The following is a 24,750-nucleotide window of genomic DNA, read 5'->3' as shown; positions in this document are numbered from 1 at the left end:
TTCCCCAGCAATAAAGTGCCACAGGAGGGGGCAGATAGGGAGGGAGGGCAGTCAGAGGAGACTTCCTGGAGGAGGGGATGCCTGAGCTCAGCCTTAGGGAAAGAATTCAGGTAGGCGGTGTGAAGGCAGGCAGCACGGGGAAGAGGAAGGCAGGCAACAGGTACAGAAGCAGGATGCGTGTGCCAGGTGGGGAGGGCCCGGTCTGCGGCAGAAGGGTTTGTGTCGGTTGTTTGTGGGTCGAACTGGACTTGACGGTGAGCCACTGACGTGTGCAGACGGCGAGCGTGGGGGCAAACTCAGGAAGACCCTTCCGCTTTCAAATTTCCCTACCACCTGCACCTCGAGGCTGCAGGCTACCACAACCAGAGAATAAACTGGGTGGATTTCAAAGAACCCTTGTGAACAAGTGACGAGCCGACCCGAGAGGCTCTGCCGTTGGGGGAACTGTATGGGAGTCGCACGCTCAATGCTGCCCTACAGCAGCCGGGATCCAGCGCTGGCTTCATCCGGGCGGCGACCCTACAAAGAGTTAACGGTGACGATGCGAGAGCAAACCAAAGGACGTACCTAACTGTGCTTTGCAGCTCTCTATGGTCTTGTCGAGATTCAGCTGGAATCTGCTGCGGATCTGCCGCTTGGGCGAGAGGAGGGGGACGGGCGCGGTCTGCTGCTGGACCGACTCGCTCAGCTCCTTTAGGTCCATCTCGGCCTTGCTCCGATCTGGAAGACAGGGTCGCACCCTCATCAGACACGCGCTGGACGGAAGAACCCGCAACACTCCTCACTCAGCTTCCTTCTCGCACACACACGTTGGGAGAGCACGGCGGGGAGAGAAACCCCAAAAACCTTGCCCCCACATCATCTGCTCAACGGTGGGCTGGTAATAGCCCGCCAACACACGTGTCTGCTGAACGGTCGCCTGGGTGGCTTTCGATATTTACAACGCACAACCCCAGCCAGACGGTTGTCTGTCGAACTCCGCGTCGTTAGGGATCCTGAAAGCCAAAGGTTACAGTAATATGGTCAATCTCCGTGTCAACAGATAAAGTCACACTGCATCTGGCCAGAGTGTGCTTTTAACTCCAGGCCCAGACCCGAGAGGACTTGTAACCAACAGACACTGAGTGCTGCCTCCCTGCCCCCGTCCCCCCAGAGCACACATACACATAACTGGGGGTCCGGCTTCCTCATTTACCACGGAGACTTTGCTGCTCACTCCTGTCCACCTAGACTGGAGTTCAAGTCAGAAAAGTGGGGTAAATGTCAGACAGGCAGACCTTACAGCCAAGCTGCTGCGCTCCTTTGTGGCTCAGACACCCATCTGAAGACAGGTGAACAGATCGGCCCTGGATACTAAACCTCTGTCTTCTGGCTCAGATACGGCCCAAGTTCCTCACCCTAATCCCAGGCAAAGGTCTCTGATGGAGGACCCAAGGCCAAGGGTCTGGCCACCCTCCCCGCTTCCGCCATGGGCTCCTTACATGACCAACTGGACCAGATTCCAAGGGTCTGTAAGCTTGCATTGCTGACATTCCTTTCGCCCCACCTCCTCCAGCATCCCCCAAAAGAGAAGAAAGGGACAAAATGAAGGCGGCTGCACAGGCCCAGGAAGCAAGGAGACTTCACAGGCAGGGATCAGTAGCTGCCACCTGCCTGCCACCCCTGGCATCCCCCTGCCTCTCCAACTGACCCTAGGCACAGAACGCAGAGCATATGCCCTGCCCTGGCCAATCCCAGAAAACCAACGTAACATCTATCAAGGACAAAGATGAGAGGCCACCTCCGAGCCCGTTGCCACCACCTATGAGCTCACTCTCAGGCTTCCTCCACCCCCTGCTGTCCCCACCCCGACACATCTATGCCCACCAGGCTGTGAAAGAAGCCCGGTGTATACAGTCTGAGGGCTGGACCACAAGGGCTGCTCAAAACCTTCACTCACGCTCGTATCCATTTTCCAACATGACCCACACACCTTCCCCGTCACGCAGGAACGGGGCAGTCCCTCGACCCTGCACACCCAGAGATCCGTTCAAGTCAGCAGAGGTAGGCAGCCTCCCCTGAACCCCTCGCGACCCTCTCACAGCTCACGAGAGCAACAGACTGCTCTGACTTAATTTTACCACCGTAATGAGGTCACTACCAAGGGGAGATTAGGATTAGGAAGGGCCCTTTCCCCAAAACACACTCGGGGCAGCCCTCAGGAAAATGTCAGAAGTGAGTTGCTCAAAACAAGCAGATACTATCCTTGTCCTACGAGAAAAGGCTCTAAGGCTCTAAAAACATATCCACCTGTGAGCGTGTGTGTACACGTGTGTGAGCATCCGTGTGCATTTCTTTGTACGGGACTGGAGATGCGCACGGAGAAGATGGGGTGAAGGCACGGGGTATTTCGGAGCAAGGGAAGAATATTCCTGCAAATTTACTGGAGATGCACCTTACAAAGAGAACAGAGACTAATAATGACAACAATAAAACGGCAAGGGGGAAAAGGAGGACGACCAAGGAAACAGAGAAAGAAAAAAGATCCAATTCAAGAACAAGCACTATGAGAACGACTTAGGGATTTCAACGGTTAAGTGGTGAATGTGACCGGGAAGGGAAACGATAGGAAGCCGGTCTCATAACTTCCACTCTCAGAAATGAGAAAGGATACTGGGTTCCTAAGGGAAAAGGCAGCTTTTCAAGTATGAAGTTGTAAAAGAAATTAACTCACAAAAATACTTCCCATCAGTGTCCTCAATGAACACTCGACACAGCAGTTACCAAAAAAAACAAAAAACAAAAAAACGAAAACAAAAAACACCATCTACTACACCAGGAGTCAGCAAACTTTTGCTGTCAGAGAGCAAATTGGGCTCTGCAGGCCATACAGCCTCTGCTACCAAAGTCACCATAAACAATATGTGCATAAATTGATGACACTGTGTTCTAATAACACTTTATTTACAAAAACAAATAGGGGGCCAGATTTGGTCCAAGGCCTGAACATTTGCCATTTCCATCTGTAGGGCACTAACTGATAATCTTGGCTGCAAACTGAAATCAACAGAGCTTTAAACAAAAAAATCCTAACGTCTCGGTCCCCCTCCCCGAAAATGTGAATTAACTAGCCTGGGGGAAGGCCTGGACACTGGCCGTTTAAAAATAACCCAGAGAGGGGCACCTGGATGGTTCACTCCACTAAGCGTCTGATTTCAGCCCAGGTCATGATCTCGGGCAGATCGTGGGGTCCGAGCCCCATATCCGGCTGGTTGCTGTCAGCACAGAGCTCACTTCTGATCCTCTGTCCCCCTTTCTCTCTGCACCTCCCCTGCTCACGAGCTCTTTCTTTTAAAAATAAATAAACATTACAAAAAAAAAAAAAATATATCCCAGATGGGGCGCCTTGGCTGGCTCAGTCAGTAGAGCATGTAGCTCTTGATCTCAGGGTCATGAGTTCAAGCCCCACATTGGGCATAGAGCCTACTTAAAAAAATATTAAGATTTTATTGTTTTGGGTTTTTTGTTTGTTTGTTTTAAATATTAAGATTTTTTAAATGGAGGGGAGCACCTGGGTGGCTCAGTCGGTTAAGCATCCAACTTTGGCTCAGGTCATGATCTCACAGTTCATGGGTTCAAGCCCCACCCCACGTTGGGCTCAGTGCTGATGGCTAGGAGCCTGCTTTGGACTCTGTGCCTCTCTCTCTGCCCCTCCTCTACTCGTGCTCCGTCTCTCAAAAATAAACATCAAACAAAAATTTTTTTGTAATTAAAAAAAAAAGATGATTCTAACTGGCCGCTAATACTGAGAACTTCTTTTTAATATTCATTTATTTTGAGAGAGAGAGAGAGAGAAAACGCAAGACCATGTAAGAGGGGCAGAGAGAGAATCCCCAAGTAGGCTCCACACTGATAAGAGGGAGCCTGACACATGGGATCTGAGCCAAAATCAAGAATCCGACACTCAACCGACTGAGCCACCAGGCGCCCCAGACCAATCTTCTCTGTGAGTAAAGAAAATTCCTCCTGATTTGCCTTAACCTTTGTGTTAACAGTATCACTTTTCTAAACCTTAGGATTCATAGAGACCTACAAACTCATCAGAATAATCGTGTGTGTGTGGCTGTGTCTACAGTAAATGCAACCTCTTAACTTTAGCCTTTAAAAGACTGGACTCGGAAATTTTCATAATTAAGAGGAATGAAGAAACAGTACAGCACGTTATTTTACAGTTCAGGTTTCTCCAGTCAATAAGCTGAGGTAATGTGGCTCCTAACGAGAAACCACCCGAAGCCGGGGTGGGGGGGGTGGGTCCTGGGATCAGACCTTCAGGAGTTGAGCCACATCCAATTCTCGTTCTCGAATTTTCAACCGCATTTTGACTTTCTTCTCCTCCACAGGGAGAAGACGAGAGCTTCTCTTTCTCATTTAGCGGATAGTCGCTTATCAGGATTTCTTCCACCCCTGCCCTTCTATATCGGGAATATCTTCAGAATCCACCTTTGCTGCCAACATTTTGAACTTTCCGGCTGATACGAAGACAGCTTCGGCTATAAATGGAAACCAGGAAGAAGAAACACCAACGCTGGAGAAAGGCACGATCTTACATTTCTGGAGGAAGCATAAATCAGAACCACCTCTTTGCAGGGCAATTTGGCAACATCTCTCAAAATGTCAAGTGCACGTGGCCTCTGACCCAAGATTCTGCGTCTAGGAATTCATCCTATGGCTATACTCCCACATGGGTAAAAGGGTCTTCATTTCAGCTGTTTGCAACAGCAAAACAACCTAGAGTCGATAAATAAGGCGCCTGGGTAAATAAATTAACAGTTCCCCTTGAAATAGAATAAAATACAACCGCTAAGAAACAACTAGAGATCGTTATGTGCTGATATGGAAAAGCCAGCCTGTTTAATGACAAAGAAGGTGACAACCAGTAAAAGATATCCGCATTGGTGTGGGGAGAAAAGACGGAAAGGGAACACAGATACGAATATATGTGTTCTTGGGGGTTCTCAATGTTGGCGCTAGTGATATTTGGGGCTGGATAAGCCTTTGTTGTGGGGGGTGGAGGTGGGGCGCTGGGGGCTGTCCTGCACCTTGGAGGACGTTTAGTACATCCCTGGCCTCCATTGCCAGTAGCACCCACATCCCCGCTGTGACAATAAAAATGTTTCTAGGGGCGTCTGGCTGGCTCAGCTGGTGGAGCGTGGGACTCTTGATCTCAGGGTCGTGGGTTCGAGCCCCACACTGGGCATAGAGATTACTTAAAGATAAAAGCTTAAAAAAAGAAAAAGTCTCCAGGGGTCCCTGGGTGGTTCAGTTGGTTAAGCGTCCAACTCTTGAGTTTCAAGTCAGATCATGATCTCATTGTTTGCAAGCTCGAGCCCCGCATCCAGCTCTGTGCTGACAGTGCAGAGCCTGCTTGGGATTCTCTCTCCCTCTCTCTCTGCCCCTCCCCAGTTCCCGCACGCTCACCCTCAAAATAAGTAAATGTAAAAACAAAAAACAAAAAAATGTGTCTCCAGGCAGTGCCACATGTCCCCTTGGGGAACAGAAATCACCCAGGTTGAAAATCCCTGGTATATAACGTAGCAGAACTCCCCAAGAAGACTAAAATGAGGTAACCGTGGTCACCTGTCAGAAGGGACAGACAGGTGGTTACAGACAGGTTGGCTTTTCATTGAACATCCTTTGGGCTTTCGAGATTTCTCACCATGTGCATGCACTACTTATAACCACAAAATTAACTCTGTACAAGCAAAGCGCAGTTTCATTTTCAATGAAAAAGAACTCGATTTTCTCTGTTCAAAAGCTGGAATTCCAGGAGCCACAAAATGGCGGCTCCTTCAAGGGAACAATACCATCCAGACCAGAGACCCTGGCAAAAGTTCTCTCATCCATCAAAAGCCAAGAAGAGACATTCTTCATCTCATCCACTGTTTTAGAAAGAAAAAAAAAAAAATGGCCACATGAGGGAAGCCTCAGCCCCCAGCTCTGTATCCATACTCTGAAAGGATGCCTGACTTCAAGGTATCATCTGACACAGAGAAAGAAAGGAGGCCTCCCATCAGCGACAGCGGAGGAATAAACAAGCAGAAACGCTCCGGGTCTGACAAGTTCCCATTGCTCTGCCAGCGTCTCTGACGGAGCATCCAGGCACATTTGTGTCACAAACGGGACGGCTGAACTGCTGTGTTTGTTCAGCCCAGAGCAAACACCCTGTGCGACAAGAGGAGACGGGATTCCCAGAGAAGCAAACAGGAGTCTAGAAGAAGAAAAGAATCCGGCCTTCCTTCCTCCTCTCATGCCTATTTATGACTTATTTCTCATACGGTCAAAGAAAGGGACTGTAACAATCCACCAGGCTTCAGCTCCTTGCTTTACAGCAGAGAGAAGGCCCGAGACAGCAAACGAGACAGCAAACGAGGGGCCTGTGCGTTAGCCAGTCAGGTGAGAAGTCTCTGAGGGAAGCCTTCCCCTCTGGCATGCACCGAAATTAATTTGAATAGTTAAGTATCCAACTGATGACCGATGGCTGGTTTTTGTACTTTGGGTTGGATTTATGTGTTTTGGCCAACTAGAGTTATTTTTATTTTTATTATTTTTTTACATTTTTTAACACTTATTTATATTTGAAAGAGAGAGAGACAGACAGAGAGAGAGAGACAGAGCCTGAGCAGGGGAGAGGCAGAGAGGGAGGGAGACACAGAATCTGAAGCAGGCTCCGGGCTCTGAGCTGTCAGCACAGAGCCTGATGCAGGACTCGAACCCATGAACTGCAATATCATGACCTGAGCTGAAGTCGGACACTTAACCAACTGAGCCACCCAGGCACCCCAGAGTTTTTATTTTTAATGCAATTGATTGGCAACTTCCAAAAACGAGGAGAGTTCATATACAAAAGTGGATTTGCATTTTTCTTGGAACTTGAGAGTCTGACAACCCAGGTTCAACTTGTGGGAGCTGCATCCGTCAGAAAGGCACTCTGACCTCCACGGCGCTGCCCATTCGAAATCTTCACCTTACCCCCTCGCCCCTACAGCTAGGCCAATTTATCAAACAGCGCGACAAGCGCAGTGTCGAGGGTCCCTCCAACATCAAAACACGGCTCTGTCTTGCAGCGCGTCCGCTCACATATTTTGGCTCAAGGCACAAACTAGGAGGCAGACAGGCCTGAGCCCGCAGGCCAACCCTGACCACGAATCTTATGCGATGCTGGGTAGAGGACTTTGCTTCTCTGTGCCCCAGTGTCCACTATCTTTGAAATGGGGCTATCATCTACCTTGAAAGTTGCTGTCGTTTTTTTTAATAGTTTTTAGATTTCAGAGAGTAAAACTTGGGGAGGGGCGGGCGATAACAGTTCTGGGTGTTTTAACACCTGCCAGATAGGTGTAACCACCATCAGAATGCAGAGCCACGTCCTCTGCCAAAGAATCCCTCTGTGATTCGGAATCAAGCCCTCCCCCACCCCAAACCCCACAATCACTCACCTGTTTGCCATTTCTCTAATTTTGCTCTTTTTTTTAATTTTTTAATGTTTTATTTATTTTTGAGACAGAGAGAGACAGAGCATGAACGGGGGAAGGGCAGAGAGAGAGGGAGACACAGAATCTGAAACAGGCTCCAGGCTCTGAGCTGTCAGCACAGAGCCGACGCGGGGCTCGAACCCACAGACCGCGAGATCATGACCTGAGCCCAAGTCGGGTGCTCAACCGACTGAGCCACCCAGGCGGCCCTGCTTTTTTTTTTTTTTTTTTTAAACGAAATGCCCTTTGGTTAGATATCATAATGTCATCATCCTCCCCAGCACTGTTTCATTTTCTGTCTGCTCAGAGTAGTTGCAGGGATGCCAGACCCAAAAAAACCCCATAGAAAGCACCTGCCCCATCCCTGGACAACCTCTTGAGGATTATTTAGAATTTCCCTCCACCCTCTGACTTTTTCCCTCCACCATCTGATTTCACGCTTCACCAGTCCCTCTCTGATCCTCTCCCGGTTAGGTAATTGAACCGGAAGCCCAAAAAACGCCCACATCCCCAATGCCTTGGTTCCCACTGACAAAACAAGTGTCCCAGCACAGGAGGAGATGGGGGGCATGAGGGGGGGGGGACACAGGGCGGGGTCTTCTGTACAGGGCAGCCTCTCAGGCTCCAGCATGCCCACCCGCCAGAATGCACGACAGGGAGAAATCTCTCACTGCCGCCGTGGGTAAGCCAAGCGGAAAGACCCACGGCGTGATGAGGACACTCAAGACCACTTGGTTCAGAGAAGGAGCTGTTCTCGCCACTCACGACGGGCAGAGAGGACACAGTGAGAACGCCCCAGCACAGTGTTCCTTTTCGGGGTGTGGAGGCGGAAGGAGGGCGTGAGGAAGCAAGCCGCAACGCTGAGCTCCATGAACATTCCAAAGTAGCAAATGGGTCCCCTTTCATTCGAGTGAGGAGTCCCCACCAGCCACGGCCCTGACCACTGTACCACAGGCAGTCCGTGCTAACGGGTGAGCCAGGGCGGGCCAGACTCTGGCCTCCCTGCAGACACGGGCTTGCTCCAGTCCCGCCACCTGCCTGGCACCTGGAACTCCGCAGTCCTGGGCACCTGGAACCTCCTCTCCAGACCTTAGTTTCCCCGCCTGAAATGGCATTGCAGGACAAGACGAACCTGGAGGGTCCTGGCCACGTGCGAGCATCGCTCTGCACAGGTGGCTGTCCCCCTCTTCCTAAAACCCTGTATACTCGAGCCCCACCCCCAGCTGTGACAACCAGACATTGCCCAGTGTCCCCTGGAGGGGAGTGAGGGAACCATCTCTGGAGAGGACCACCTGACATAGGCTATTCTCCACACAGCACCCAGAGAGGTCCTTCTAAAGTGCTCAGTTCACATCCCTCCTCTGCTCAAAGGGCTCCACACCAGGGTCCGCGGGGTCCACAGGGTCCCAGTGCTCCGGGACCTCATCTCCTCACCTTCTTCCCCTCACCCACTGGGACAGGCCACCTGGGCCTCCTGGCCATTCCTACAACATCCCTGACCCCTAAGGCCCTAATTTTTTGTTCCTCCTCCCAATATGGGCAAGGCTGGTTTTTCTTGTCATGCAAATCGAGGCTTAAATACCACCTCTCCTAGGTAACTCAGTGTCTCTTAGTGTCTGACTCTTGGTTTCGGCTCAGGTCAGGATCTCATGACTCCTGAGCTCTGCAGGGATTCTCTGTCTCCCTCTCTTTCTGCCCCTCCCCTGCTCACACTGTCTCAAAAATAATTAACATTTCTAAATAAATAAATAACGGCACACATACATAAATACATACCACCTCTCAAGAGGCCTTCCCCCAACACTGCCTCTTCCAGACCCCCGCCATTCTAGGCATCTCTCTCCTTACCATTTATTGTCTCTCACTTTCTAGAACCAAGCTCAGTACAAGAGCAGGGCCCTTGCTCACCACCCTCTGCCCTGGGTCTAAAACAGCACACAGCGTGTAATAGATGCTCAATAAAAATCAAGAATCCTGACGCAACGAATCAATGAAATGACTTCGTGGTTGGGTATTTAGCATTTCTGGTGCCAATTTTTGCTAAAGGCTTTGCCCGAAGGCAGTGCTCTTGAAACAACTGACAGAACTGCGATGGGGGGAGGGGGGACCCTACTAAGTCAGGGATAAAGATGGGCATTTTTTTTTTTAATTAGAAAAGGAAAATTAAGGAAACAATGTATCAGAATATATTGCACATAGGAAAGGTAAATATTGATTCATAAAGCTCGACTTGCATCAAGTGTGCGCATGTATAAAACTTTAAATGTATATACACACACACACACCTGCATAAGAACTGGGTTACTTTTGTAATAAACAAGAAAACGTTGTAAACACCGGCCTAAGTTCCATCAGGATAAAACAACTCTGCATATCAACAAGCCCCAGGAAATCGCTTACTTGCTCCTTTTACCGATCTCCTTTCATCTTTGTCCACTATACCTTCTTAATATTTTGAGAGAGGTTTTGTTCAGAGCTCAAGAACCACACCCAAAAGAGGACATCACAACTTGCAAAAATATGCACAGATGCCACAGAAAGAGGCTCCCAAAACTCCCCACTGACCCAAGTTAAGATTCAGGATGCTTCCAGTGGTAGACGTTTTGTCCGTTTTCGTCGTGATGGGCGTGGACGCTTGAGGAGAGAAGGTTTTCGGGCTGCCGGACAAACTCCCTGCTTGTCCCGTCTTGGCAGAGGCTGGTGAAGCTGAAAAAGGATGTTCATTGTTAAAAGACAGATTTACAAATGAATAAACAAATAAAACTTGTTTGTCGGGGGAGAGGGGAGAAATCGTATTTGATTTCAACAAGGCCCCCAGAAGTGCCCAGATGGGGCGCAGCAGGAAGGGTCGGCCATTTATGTCAAGCACAGGCTTTAACCCAATGTTAAGCCGTGAAGGAAGAAGGCCTCCCCAGTCATTCTATTAAGCACAAAGCTCTAAGACAAATCGGCTAAGCTGCCACTGAAATTGGTTTGGCCCATTCACGGGTGTAAATCTCAAAATAAATAGCGATTAAAGCGGCCCCCAGCACGGTCCAGATGCAGAGACCCGAGCCAGGCTTACAAATGGCATGCCATCCGTTTATAGGAGATGTGGGAGCTGGCTCGCACAGCCAATGCACCTGCCGTGGGCCAAGTCGACCCCTTGGGAGATCTCTGGCTTCCCATTTCAAAGGTTCCGTGATGCAGAATGAAGCCAAACTCAGCACCAGATGGAGCGAGGGCGTCACTGGTCAATGATCTCCCTCCTTACTATGTTCCAAACTTTTACAGGAGGATAGAAAATCATACCTAAGCCCGAGTCTTTTAAAAATACCATAGGGCGCCTGGGTGACTCAGTAGGTTAAGCATCTGACTTCGGCTCAGGTCATGATCTCACATATCATGGGTTGGAGCCCCGCATCGGGCTCTGTGCTGACAGCTCTAAGCCTGAAGCCTGCTTTGGATTCTGTGTCTCCCTCTCCCTCTCCCTCTGCCCCTCCCCCACTCGCTCTCGATCTCTCTCTCTTCTCAAAAAAAAAAAAAAACAAAAACAAAAACAAAAAAAAAAAATTAAAACAAATTTTTTAAAAATAAACTTTTTTTTTTTATTTTAAATACCTTAAAGCTACCTCCATACTGCTCCCCTAAGCCTCATTCACTGAATGTGGGCAGGACAGAAAGCAAACCACATAACAACACAAGAGTGTTCAGATGGGCCATGCGTCCTGGAGATCCTGCCCCTTTGCCTACACAGCCTGCCGTTACGGGGACTGTCCTGTTACAGAGCTCCTAGAGACAACATAACGGCCAGCCCTGCTCCGATGCACAGGAAAACACGGACTCCGCCGTGATCTAATCCTTAAGGGAAAGTTGTTGATGGCAATGGCATTACAAACCAGGACGTCCCGGGAACTTCAAACAGTGCTCACGCTGGCAGATGGTCACCTCAGTTTCCTCACCTGCCAAATGCGGGTAGAGTCAAAGTGAGGATCCAATGGGTGAAACTCAGCCAGTCAGTATGCAGGCCTCCCTTGGCTCTAGTGCAAGGACCTACCAAAGCTACCTTTAATGGATAGAGGGGGAAAGACTAGACACAGGGAGGATGGAGGCAGGCAGGCAGCGAGAGCCAGACCCCAGGTGTGAAGTCCACCTTGGCAGCTGACTTGATGGGTGTCCTTGGGCACGGTCCCTGAGCTCCGTGAATCTCCTTTCCTGGTAGCCTCAAAAAGAGACACTGATAATAAAATACAAAAGGACTGGTAAAGAGCACCCACCTCATCAAGTTGTAAGGATCTAGTACGTTAATCATCAAAACAGCGGCTGGCATCAGAGAAGCACTGTATTATTATTTGCTATTAGTATAATATCACTTCCTATTTCCCCATTAACCTCGAGGGCGTTGGTTTCAACCACCTAAACCAGCAGCTGTCAGCCAGGAGTGATTTTTTTTTTTAATTAGGTAGGCTTCACGGCCAGCGTGGAGCCCAACATGGGGCTTGAACTCACAACCTTGAGACCAAGACCTGAGCTAAGATCAAGAGTCAGACGGCTAACTGACTGAGCCCACCCAGACGCCTGGCAGCCAGGAGTGATTTTGCCATCCAGGCAGGACACGCTGGGCAATGTCTGCAGACAATTTTGGCTGTCACAACTAGGGCAGGGCAGGGTGCTACCAATATCTAATAGGTGTAGACCAAGGATGCTGCTCGCCCCTGCCCCACCACCAAGACAAATAATCTTTGGTTCCAAACACCTATAGAGCAGAGGTGGATCAACTCACAAAGGGATGAAACAGGTGTGTCTGTGGGGAACCTCATCTGCAGACGAGATGGGGAGCTGGCGAGGAGATTAGCTAATCCACGTCAAGTGGTCCTTAGCAAATGCTCGATCAATGCTCCACATTATTTTGAGAATCAAGTTTTGTTGTTGGTGGTTTTTTTTAATACTAATTAACTTAGTTTCACTGTAAGAATGAACAAATGCCCGGCCCCAGGCACACAACACTCTCTCAAATGAGAGCTTCAATTTACTGTCACTACCACTGTTCCTGTAACCAGGTACCATAACAACCAGCAGAATTAGAGTGCTTGGTACACACACACACACACACACACACACACACACACCACACACAAAATAAGAATCATCAAAGATAAAGGCATTTCCAAAGATTTAAGTATTACCAATAACATCTTTAGTATTAGGATTTTATTTTTCGTTCATTCGTATTCTATCTGCTTCCTTCCAAAAGAGATTTGCAGGGGCTGAAAACATCAGTGTCATACATTCTCTGCGAGGACTAAAAACCAGTGCCTCTCTAACTGTATTCTCTCACGTGACCAGCAAACAGGGGTAGGAGGAAGGGTCTTATACCAGTCAAGGTACTGCGTAGACTGCAAGGAACTTTGTCAAGAAAGTCTGATCCAAAAGGGTAGGCGGAAGTAAAAACACACACAAAGGTGCTGTCACACACAGAACTCAAGCACGTGGGTCCGCATTTCCCTGCTTCATAACAGCTCATGTTAAAAAAGGAAGGAAGGATGGACGCCTGGGGGGCTCAATCAGTAAGCGTCCAACTCCTGATTCCAGGTCAGGTCGTGATCTCGAGGGTCGTGAGTTCGAGCTTCGCATCAGGCTCTGTGCTGACAGTGCAGAGCCTGCTTGGGATTTTCTCTTTCTCTCTGTCCCTCCCCTGCTCATGCAGGCTCGCTCGCACCTACTCTCTATCAAATCAATATTTTAAATTTCAAAAAAAAAAAGGAGGAAAGGGAAGCCAGCAGGCAGTCTCACAGAGCCCTGCCCCCTTGTGGTCCCTACAGGGAAACTTAGCAACAACACAGGCAAAGTCGTTATTTTTGCAATTCTGTAGTTAAAACATAACGGGAAAAACAAGTCTTTAATTTCACAGGCACATAAAGTTTCCTCTGTTAATAAAATGTAAGTATTGAAGGTTTACGAACTATGTTCTAAATTTTTTAATTTAAACATAGCACCTGGATATGGCAAGAATAAAGGTGTTTGGAGAACACTGGCTCCCCATGGAGACGAGTCTGGTTCACTCTCCATGCAGCCAGCAAAGGGCAGGGACCACCTCACGGACATCCGGGACTAAAATGCTTCCTGTAAACAGGGAAGGGACAGCATGGGGTCACCTAGCAACCCTGGGTTCCAACACGCAGAACTCTCCTTGGGGAACACGATGGCCCCTGTCCACCCCGGAGTGCCACACGTCCCCCCTCCCCAATTTGTGAAACACTATGTACCTGCCTCGACCTCCCCATATCAGTTAACGCTATGACCACTCACCTAGATGTTCAAGGCCAAACACGTCTAAACTGCCCTAATTCCTCCCTTGTTCTCCTGCCCCAATTTACCCCACTCTTCGGCCAGGCCCCTCCCTGCACACCGCTTCCAAAATATACCCCCAAGCTCCCCCTGGTCTCTATCCCCGCTGCTATCAGCCTAATGCACACATTCTCAAAGGGGGTTCTGGAGAACAGGGGGGTGAAAAACTCTCTTACTCTTTTTATGTATAAAACACAGGCACATGCAGTACATAAAAAGAAATACAGTACTTTGAAATTTCATGAGGATCCCTTCCTAGGTATAAACCCAAAAGAACTGAAAAGCGGTACTCAAATCTTGCTACACCAACGTTCATCGCAGCACTATTCACCACGGTTCAAAGGTGGAAACAATCTGAATGTCCATCGACGGATAGACAAACTCTGGAGTCCTCGGTGGAACGTTTACTGAGCCATAAAAAGGAATGAAGGTCTGATGCATGCTGCATCATTCACTGAAAACATACGCTCTGTGAAAGGAGCCGACACGAAAGCCACATTTTGTATGATTTGGCTTAAATGTAATACCCAGAGCAGGCAAATCCATACAAGTCGTGTGCAGACTGACGGTCACGAGGGGTCGGTGGCCAGGGAGTAGGGGAGTGCTTAATTACTCCACGGAATATTATTTTGGAGTAATGGAGATGTTCACTTTCAAATGGTTAATTTTAGGTCATGTGAATTTCATCTCCATTAAGGAAAAAAAATCACAGGAGACTGTTGGGGGGGGGGGGGGGTTAGGGAATGTCTAAAATGGCTCCTTATGGGATGAGAAAGAAAAAAAATGGCTGATAAACACTGCCCGTGCCTATCATTTCCCACCAAGACCCTGTAAGAGCTCCCATGGGCCCCCCACCTCCTGCCACAGCACCCCTATCCTGGGGCACCCTCCACACCACAGCCAGGTACACAAAGCACGGCTCCATCTAAAACCATCCAGAGGCAGGGTATCTGGCTGGCTCAGTCAGTAGAGCACATGCCTCTTGATCTCAGGCTTGTAAGCTCAAGCCCCCACATTTGGGTGTAGATACTTAAAATTAAAACCTTAGGGGCGCCTGGGTGGCGCAGTCGGTTAAGCGTCCGACTTCAGCCAGGTCACGATCTCGCGGTCCGTGAGTTCGAGCCCCGCGTCAGGCTCTGGGCTGATGGCTCGGAGCCTGGAGCCTGTTTCCGATTCTGTGTCTCCCTCTCTCTCTGCCCCTCCCCCGTTCATGCTCTGTCTCTCTCTGTCCCAAAAATAAATAAAAAACGTTGAAAAAAAAAATTTAAAAAAAAAAAAAAAATTAAAACCTTAAAAATAAATAAATAAATAAAACTATCCTAGAGGTGTCCTATCCCCCAGAATAAAATCCAACCACACATGCGACCTTTCCTTTCCTCATTCAGGAATCTCCAGCCACACGACCTTTGTGCTGTTCCTCTAAGATCAAATCTGCTCCTAACTCAAGCCTTGACACTCCAAGAATTCCCCAGGAAAGGCCCCCACCCCTACCCCGATCATACTGGCTGGTAACCCTCCAACACCACCCTCAAAGCCCTTCCCCTGCTGGCCACATCCAAGTGGGCCAAGTGCCTCTTTTTACCAGCTCCCCTTTGCCGTGAGCACGTCAGCTCCAGGACAGCAGGGTCCCTGCCAGGCACCTGGGATGCCACCCCGGTGTCCGAGAAATTTACAGAATGAGCAAATACATCAGATCATTAACTGAAGAATGAGGTTTCCACTTCTCTTCTCACCACAGAGGTCAGGATAAGCAATAAAGAAACAATAAGAGCAACCAAAGAAAGCCTTCTTCATAAAAAGACAGCCGTTTCTGTTTCTGTTTAAATACTCTCGATATTATGCAGCTACTAAAAACAAGGTATGCTAAAAGAATGATTAACAATCCAAAAGAAACACATAAATGAGCAAGGGGGGGGGGGGGTACAAATGGTCAATAAACATGTGAGAGATACAGATACAGATGGATAAAGATAGATGTGGATACATTTATCTCCACCCTACATCTTTTTCGCATACGTGATTACCTTGTTTCAAAAAATAACACCTAGTGTTGAGGGAAGGGGAATACTCACTGGAATCGTAAAACCTTTTTAGCACAGCAATTAGGTGATGCTGAAATTACCCAAAATTAAATTTATAAATCACACGGACGGTAAGGTCCAATGCTGAGTTCACCCCCTAGATATACGTGTCATGTGCCCCAGACACAATATGCACACCAGAAGGTTCACTGCAACAGTATTTATGACAGCAAAAAGGAGATGGCGTATACATGTCTGCTAACTGAAGACTAGATAAGTGAATTAATTAATACCATACACCCCTAAAAAAGAATGACACAGATCTGCACAATCTGACAAGGACTGGTCCCCGCAGGTATGTGTGTGGGAAAGAGAGAGGTAAAAATCAAGTGTGTACAGAAGTGCCCACAATATGTGTAAATGTTTATCGAAAACACACGCATAGCTTCAAATGAGTGTATACATATTTTTGGTAGTAGTATACTCCACAGAGTATAAGAGAGGCACAATGAGGAGAAAGTTTCGGGATGTAGGAGAAAACAAATGACCTTTTTTACATCCGTTTATACTGCTTTAATACTGCTAGATTGTGTTTTATCTTAATTTTAACCATGTAGGGTCACCAACGTTAAAAAAAAAAAAGTCAACTAGAGTTATTTACATGATGGGTAATCTTGCCCGTTTAAAACTACCTCTACTGTGGTTTCTCTTGTGGGGGAAAATCTTTAAAACAGGTGTAAAAATATGTTTCTTAATACAGATACATGTAAATGAAGGGGGCGGGGATTTTGGAATTCTCAGACTCCAGTGAGTTTCAATGGATATGTTCTCGAAAACATGAACTCTGGCTTTGTATATGGCCACCAGGACAAAAATGTGAAACAGCAGGCTAGCCAAAAACACCTCCAATTTTGGGAATTAGAAAGCTAGCAGAGATGTCCATACATAAAATGTGCATTAAGAAAACAAATCAGGGGCGCCTGGGTGGCTCAGTCGGTTGAGCGGCCGACTTCGGCTCAGGTCATGATCTCGTGGTCCATGAGTTCAAGCCCCGCATCGGGCTCTGTGCCGACGGCTCAGAGCCTGGAGCCCGTTTCAGATTCTGTGTCTCCCTCTCTCTCTGACCCTCCCCTGTTCATGCTCTGTCTCTCTCTGTCTCAAAAATAAATAAACGTTAAAAAAAATTAAAAAAAAAAAAAAAAAAAAAAAAAAACAAATCAATGTATCTGTTCAAAACCTACCCGTTCACACGACTTCATAAAACCAAGTTTCTTCCCCTAAGAGATGTTTCCCAAATGCCTTCGTTCACATGCCCCCAATCATTTCTGTCATCTGCACGTGCTGTTTACACCCTACTGACAACTACAACTATATGGACAAGCAGAAAGGTGTCAAGGAAAGAATCCTCCCTCAAAAGGAGCAGAAGGCTTAGTGTGATCCATTCGACCACAGAACATTACGATGGCAATTATCAATGGGATTTATACATTTAAAAACCTTGACTTGAATTCAAGTCATGGTCCCAGGTTCGTGGGTTCGAGCCCTGACACAGGATTCCTCACTGAGCGTGGAGACTGCTTGGGATTCTGTCTCTCGGCCTCTCTCTGCCCCTCCCCTGCACACACACACACACACACACACACACACACACACACTCTCTCTCTCTCTCTCTCTCTCTCTCTCTCTCTCTCAAATTGAAAAAAAAAGGAGGGGGCACATGGGTGGCTCAGTGGGTTGAGTGTCAGACTCCTGATTTTGGCTCACATCATGATCCCAGGGTCATGGGATCGAGCCCCATGTCTGGCTCCACACTGACCATGGAGCCTGCTTAAGATTCTTCTCTCTCTCCGTTTGCCTCTCTCCCCTGCTCACGTGTGCATGCACGTGCGCGCGCACACACACACACACACACACTCCCTCTCTCTCTCTCTCAAAATAAATAAATAAATGTTAAAAAACTAAAAGTTTAAAAAAAAACCTGAAGGAACACCCAATTGGTCTGTGGGTTGTTTTTTTTTCTGAAAGAGACAGAGAGTGAGCAAGTGACCACGAACAGGGGATGGGCAGAAGAGAGAGAGGGAGACAGAGAATCTGAAACAGGCTCCAGGCCCCGAGCTGCCAGCACAGAGCCCAATGCGGGGCTCAAACTCACGAGCCACAAAATCATGACCTGAGCCGAAGTCAGACGCTTGACCGACTGAGCCCCCCAGGCGCCCCAGGAACACCCAATTCGTAACCCTTGTTACCTCTCAGGGTATGATTATGTGCTATTCTTTACACAATATTAAAATTTGAAAGCAATAGTTTACATTCAGGGAAAAAAAGGACACAAAATGCGATGTAACATATTGAAGAGCTTCAAACCTGAACATGAAGCATCAGAACTTTGCTCTCAGTGCTAAAAGTCCAAAGCACGGCACGTCAACATCAGGGTTCTCAACAGAAACTGGAGGGGCAACTACGCCCCCAGGGGCAACGTGGCGGTGCCTGAAGACACTTTCAGCTGCCCTCACTGTGGGCAGGGGCGTGCTACGGGCATGAAGCGAGTGGAGGCCGGAGTGATGCTATACACCCTGAAGTGAGTGCACAGGGAGGCCCAACCAGGCCATCGTCCAGCCCAAGCCAGCAGGACAGAGATCGAGAAACTCGATTTTAAATCATGCTCGACATTTTCAAAAGCAAAAAGACATTTGGAAATGCTCGTTTCGATTAAGCTTTGACACGGATGCAAATCCTTCTGTAAAGCCGTAAATCTTGCTCAAAGGAAGAACTAATCGCCTTTGAAGTCACAAATAATTGAATCAGATTTTATACTTTGATGTACAATTCACAAGTGCGGACCAAAACCCATCATTTATTATCTACGTTTATAGGATCCTGGCCTGTGCTAAGTGCTATTCTGACTCCATGAAACAGGAGTCTTAGAATTAAATTAGCAAAAAATGCCCCTTCCCTCCCACGCACCCCGGCAGTCTGGAGGGGCAGAGGCAGAGGAGCTAGTGATTCTGCGCCAAACTTCGTCTACTTATAAAGCTTCGGAAACAACCTCCATCTTCAAAGGGCAGTAGCTTGCACAACTCTTGGTGGCTTGCACAGATGAGCCACACAGCAGAGCATCACTGGACAGTCTACGACAGGACAGAAACTCCTATTTTGAAGGACTATGTATCATGAAAAATATTCAGAACACAAGGTTAAGCTTAAAAAAAAACAAAAAAAACAAAAAAAACCTCAGGTGCCCGGATGGCGCTATCGGCGGAACACGAGACGCTTGATCTTGGGGTTGTAGGTTCAAGGCCCACAGTGGGCGCAGAGCTGACCTAAAAAGGGGGGGTGGGGAGGGGCGCCCAGATGGCTCAGTCAGTTGAGCATCTGACTTCAGCTCAGGTCATGATCTCACGGTCCGTGAGTCCAAGCCCACATCGGGCTCGCTGCTGTCGGCACAGAGCCTGCTTCGGATCCTCTGTCTCCTCTCTCTCTCTCTGCCGCTCCCCTGCTCGTGCTCTCTCAAAAATAAACAAAACAAGGGGCGCCTGGGTGGCTCCGTCGGTTGAGCGCCCAACTTCGGCTCAGGTCATGATCTCACAGTCCGTGAGTTTGAGCCCCGCGTCGGGCTCTGTGCTGACCGCTCAGGACCCTGTTTCGGATTCTGTGTCTCCCTCTCTCCCTGACCCTCCCCCATTCATGCTCTGTCTCTCTCTGTCTCAAAAATAAATAAACGTTAAAAAAAAAAAATTTTTTTTTAAATAAAACATTAAAAAAGAAGAAGGAGAAAAAGAAAGAAAAAAATCTCAAAACTATCTACAACAGATACTGCAAACCAGGTAGTCTGTGGAGGCACTTGGTGCAGCCCACAGATATTTTAAATTTGAGCCAATATCGGGGCGCCTGGGTGGCGCAGTCGGTTAAGCGTCCGACTTCAGCCAGGTCACGATCTCGCGGTCCGTGAGTTCGAGCCCCGCGTTGGGCTCTGGGCTGATGGCTCGGAGCCTGGAGCCTGTTTCCAATTCTGTGTCTCCCTCTCTCTCTGCCCCTCCCCCGTTCATGCTCTGTCTCTCTCTGTCCCAAAAATAAATAAAAAACGTTGAAAAAAAAAAAATTTAAATTTGAGCCAATATGTAAAAGTTGGGGCAGTCCACATTTAAAAAAGTATCTGAGGCTTCTCTTGAACCATGAGAATAAGGCAACAGAGCCCACATTCCCACTTGGCAAGAACCAGCAGGAAGGCCCCCAGGGCCCTGCAGAAAAGGCATTCCTCAAGAGCATTCTGACAGGTCAGGTGGTGGTCTGTTAGTGGGGTGTAAGGAGTTCGCATCAGAAGAGTAAGGACCGCTGGGGGGGGGTACATACAAGCACCCACCATCAGGAAGAGTGTTATTATTTCTGCTCTGTGTTGTTCAGCCCCGTGACCACACTTCTCAGTCTTGCTCATCTCCATACCTGCCTGATCCCCAGAAATGTCTGTTTTCAACTTAATAGTATGACTCCTAAACCAACATAGAAAAACGTCCTGGAAAGCAGCTCTTCCTGCCCACGCGTCCTGTCCCCATGCTTTAATAAAATCACCTTTTTTGCACCAAGAAAAAAGAAAAGTATAAGTCCTGGAAACAAGTATCTAAGGGCTGACTGGGAGGTGGAATGATCTGTGACTTCAGTTCTATAAATAACAAGTATTGTATGACAAGGATGTACTGTTATGACAAAAGGAGTATACAAAGACGTTTTCCCTTCTCCCTAAACAGTAACCCCCAGTACAGCTACAAGACCGAAGGACTGTTAGTTCAGAGGGTGCGGACAACCCCCGGCGTTGTAACTCGTGGCCGAATACATATTCATGGCTGAAGTCGAGGTCCTGCAAGCAGGTATCGCCAAAGGCATTGATTTAGGCCAGGACGTCTAGATCAAGGGGGAGGCAGGACAATCACTGAGAATATAAACCGCTTTGATCCATATCCAGGACACCATGAGCAAAAGGCTTCTGGCTGAGCAAAGTACTCCTGAGAAAACTAAATCAAGTTCTATAGATTACAGACACCTGACTGAGTTCCTCCACACTCCTGCAAAACAAAAGGAAGGTTTCTAAACTCTCATAAAAGTTTTAGTTAATAACTGATTTCAGTGTGTAGCTTTTATGTTGCTGGCTACAAAATTTTTATTGCTAAAACTAATACTTTTCTATCCTATGACGATTTTTTTTTTTAAATGCTATTTTGGATAAATCAAAATCTCATCTCAATGATACCCTCCCTGTGGGGCATTTCAGTAAATATTCCACTTCTCCTTGTACCAAACGCTATTGTCGCTGCTGACAGCAGAGGGCAGTAGGGTGCAATGAAAAGAAAATGGATGTGGCATCAGGATCTAGCTGTGGGCACAGGCGCCTCCCTCCACTCTCCACAGAGACCTCAATTTTGCCCCCTGTAAAACGGGGAAACGGACTCAAGAGTTTCTTCTAACTTGGTCTATAACAGAGGTTAGCAAAAGGACCCATGGGCCAAATCTAGCGTACCGCCTAGTATTATGTTGCCTACAAGGGTTACTTGCCATTTGCAAATGGTGGAAAAATCCTGAAGGGTTACTAGAGTTCATGAAACACACAAATCATATGAAATTCAAATTTCTGGGTCACAGCCACATATTGCCTATGGCTATTTCATTAATACAACAGTGCTGAATAGCTATATAGTTGTGAGGGACAGAGAGCCACAAAGCCTAAAATATTTACTATCTGGCTCCTTACAGAAAAGGGGATACTTGGTGAGATTAAAACGATTTGGGGAATCACCTTCTCTACACATAGTACTCACTGGCCGCCTAACTCATAATCCCCAAATGATCCAAGCACATACTGGCAACAGGATCATATTTTGGAAAAAAGGACTTTAAGGGGCGCATGGGTGGCTAAGTCAGTTAACGGTCAGACTCTTGAGTTTGGCTCAGGTGGTGATCTCACAGTTCATGAGATCCAGTCCTGTGTCTGCCTGGGATTCTCTCTCTCTCTCTCTCTCTCTCTCTCTCTCTCTCTGCCACTCCCCCGCTCACACTCTCTCAAAAATAAACACTTATAAATACATATTAAAAGAAGTAATAGGGGCACCTGGGTGGCTCAGTCGGTTGAGTGTCCGACTTCAGCTCAGGTCATGATCTCACAGTTCGTGAGTTCGAGCCCCGCATGGCGCTCTGTGCTGACAGCTCAGAGCCTGAAGCCTGCTTCCAATTCTGCGTCTCCCTCTCTCTCAGTCCCTCCCCCATTCGCACTGTGTGTGTGTGTGTGTGTGTGTGTTTCTCAAAAATACACATAAAAAAAAGAAAAATGAGAGTAAACCCATTTCCTTGTGGAAGTAATAAATCTCTTAAGTATTTAACAGACAACCAAATAATATTTGGGTACAAAGAATCCAATTTAAGTCACCATTCCTTTCCTCACACTGGACCAGCACCCCCTCGCATCAGCTCTCCCAATCCGAATCTGAATCTGAATCCATGTAGGCATTTGCTGAGCAACCACCAGTAAGAAATAACGTAGCAGCCAACATCTTTGCAACGCTTACTATTTCTGGCCCTGTTCCGACCCTCTGTGGACACGTCTTCATTTAACCCTTAACAAGAACCTATGGGTCAGGTCTGTTATTACGTCACATCACAGGTGAGGAAACTCAAGCACCAAGACATTAAGTACCTGGCCTAAAGCCACGCGGCTAGTGAGTGGGAGAGTTGGGATTTGGGACCGGCAGCCTTATTCTTAACCACTCGCCATTCTACAGCAAGCGTCAATCAGGGCAACCAACCTGTAAGGAGCGCTCTGGGGAGAGCACACGTTATTGCCGACCTTACCTGTCGCGCTAACACTGGAGCGCTAAGTATCGTGAAGGTATAGTTCGGATAGAAAAACAGTCTTTCGATTGAAGTACCATTCCTGAGAAACAAACTCTTACGGGAAGTTTTGCTGTGATAGCCCAAGAGGCGTCTGCTCTCAACTCTCAAGGATTTCTGGCCACCTCTGCCCCACTGCGAGGAAGGACCTCCATCTGGCCTCTGGGGACCGATTTTCTCCGTTCTTGATTCCTAACAGCAAAAATCCCTCTGGGTCACCCATTTAAAATTTTAAATGTCCTCCACTGGAGCAAAACCCCACAGAGGTCCCTTTGATTCTGAGACGCTGGCCAGCCAGAACCCGACAGGCGTGGGTCCCGACGGAAGCCCTCCGCGGCAGGGGACCGCCCCCCCCCCCCCCGCCCCCGCCCGCCCCCGCCTCTTCCTCTTCCTCTTCCTCCGCGGCTGACCTGTGCTCTTGTCCAGGAAGTCCATGGACTCCTCACTGGCGCTGAAGTGGCTCGACGTGGCCTTCTTCTCGGCGTCCTGCTCCACGTCGGAGCCCGTGTGCACCGAAGAGTTTGTGCTCATGGGGGAGCGTGGTATATCGGACAAGGAGATCCGACGGCCCGTGCCCCCGCTCAGCATGGGCTTGCTCATCAAGATCTTGGGGGACGCCGTCATGTCGAAGTTGAGCTTGACCTTCTCCTGCTTGTCTATCTTGGCGGCACCTGCGCTGGGATTGCTGGGATCGAGCAGCATTTGGTACTGGCTGTTGGGCGTGTACGGCGTCCTGAAGGGAGAGTAGTTAAAAACCCCGAACTTCCTGCGGATGTTCTCCACATACACCTCCATCTCTTGCATTGCACTGTTGAAGATGCTTTTCGTCTTTTTCACAGAAAAAGGAATTTCTTTGGACATGAGGTAGCAATTATTTATTGGAACCCAGGCCCTAGGAAGTGCAGAAGAGAGAGCTGAAGTCAACTTTGGTCCTTACAGAGATCCTTTTATTTATTTATTTATTTATTTATTTATTTTTGAGGTTTTTTAAAAATTGGTTTTATTGCGGTAAGTTTAAGAGTACCACACGCCCTACTGTTAACGTAGGCACGGCTTTATTCATCGTAACGGAAATTTTATGCCCGATGAGTCTACCCCCATTCTACACTCTGATTCTATAAATCTGACTATTTTATTAAATACCTCCTCTAAGCGGAATTCATGCAGTTATTCTGTCTTACTGTGCCTGGCTGATCTCCCTTAGCGTCGTGTCCTCCAGGCTCAGCTATGTTGTCACATCATTTTTAAGGCCGAATACTATCCCATGAGATCTATCTACCACGATTTCTTTATCTGTTCATCTGTCGATGGACATTTAGGGTGTTTCCAGAATTTTTCTCCTTAACGCAAACCAAATTAGCCTGGTATGCCTGTCGACATTCTTAACTACATACTCCATTCTTTAAAAATGACTTGGGGGGCACGTGGAGGGCTGGGTCAGTTAAGTGTCCGACTTGGGCTCAGGTCATGATCTCATACTTTGTGGGTTTGGGCCCTGCTTTGGGCTCTGTGCTGACAGTTCAGAGCCTGGAGCCTGCTTTGGATTGTGTGTCTCCCTCTTTCTCTCTCTGCCCCTGCCCTGCTCATGCTCTGTGTGTGTCTGTCTGTCTCTGTCTCTCTCTCTCTCTCTCTCTCTCTCCCTCTCTCAAATAAACATACGTACATACATACATACATAAGACTTGGTTTGGGGGCTCCTGGGTGGCTCAATCGGTTGAGCATCTGACTCTTGATTTCAACTCAGGTCATGATTCCAAGGTCATAGGATCGAGCCCCATGTTGAGGTCCATGCTGACTGTGGAGCCTGCTTATGATTCTCTCTCTCCCTCTCTTTGCCCCTCCCCCACTCATTCACTTGTTCTCTCTCAAAACAGAATTTTTTTTTTTTAATTTCTCTCTTTTGAGACAGAAAGAAAGAGCACAAGAAGAGGAGGGAGAGGCAAAGAGAGAGGCAGAGGCAGAATCCCAAGCAGGCCCCACAATGTCAGCACGGGGCCCAATGCAGAGCTCCAACGTATGAA

At 48.0% G+C, this 24,750-nt stretch overlaps 1 protein-coding gene, 1 long non-coding RNA gene and 1 other non-coding gene across 27 annotated transcripts in view; 2 read left to right on the top strand and 1 right to left on the bottom strand.

Moving 5' to 3' along the window:
- Positions 1-24,750, bottom strand: part of ZMYND8 (zinc finger MYND-type containing 8) — a 125,358-nt gene that overhangs the window by 33,965 nt on the left and 66,643 nt on the right. For all 25 annotated transcript variants that reach the window (XM_053890176.1, XM_053890179.1, XM_053890175.1 and 22 more), the window contains 3 exons: positions 23,140-23,621; positions 10,074-10,214; positions 568-720 (listed from right to left, as the gene is read on the bottom strand). In XM_053890176.1, coding sequence (XP_053746151.1) covers positions 568-720; positions 10,074-10,214; positions 23,140-23,621 — 776 coding nt within the window. The remainder of the gene's footprint in view (positions 1-567; positions 721-10,073; positions 10,215-23,139; positions 23,622-24,750) is intronic.
- Positions 3,947-4,850, top strand: LOC128773456 (uncharacterized). The gene is made up of 2 exons (XR_008417706.1): positions 3,947-3,985; positions 4,380-4,850. It is a non-coding gene; the product is annotated as an uncharacterized LOC128773456 (long non-coding RNA).
- TRNAK-CUU (transfer RNA lysine (anticodon CUU)) lies at positions 5,164-5,236 on the top strand. The gene has a single exon. It is a non-coding gene; the product is annotated as a tRNA-Lys (tRNA).

Source organism: Panthera pardus, unplaced genomic scaffold (assembly GCF_024362965.1).
Source record: "Panthera pardus isolate Hobbes unplaced genomic scaffold, ASM2436296v1 HiC_scaffold_25, whole genome shotgun sequence".
In the NCBI taxonomy this organism is placed as follows: domain Eukaryota; kingdom Metazoa; phylum Chordata; class Mammalia; order Carnivora; family Felidae; genus Panthera; species Panthera pardus.
The sequence above is the reverse complement of the archived record's forward strand: the minus strand, read 5'-3'. Positions and strand labels throughout refer to the sequence as shown.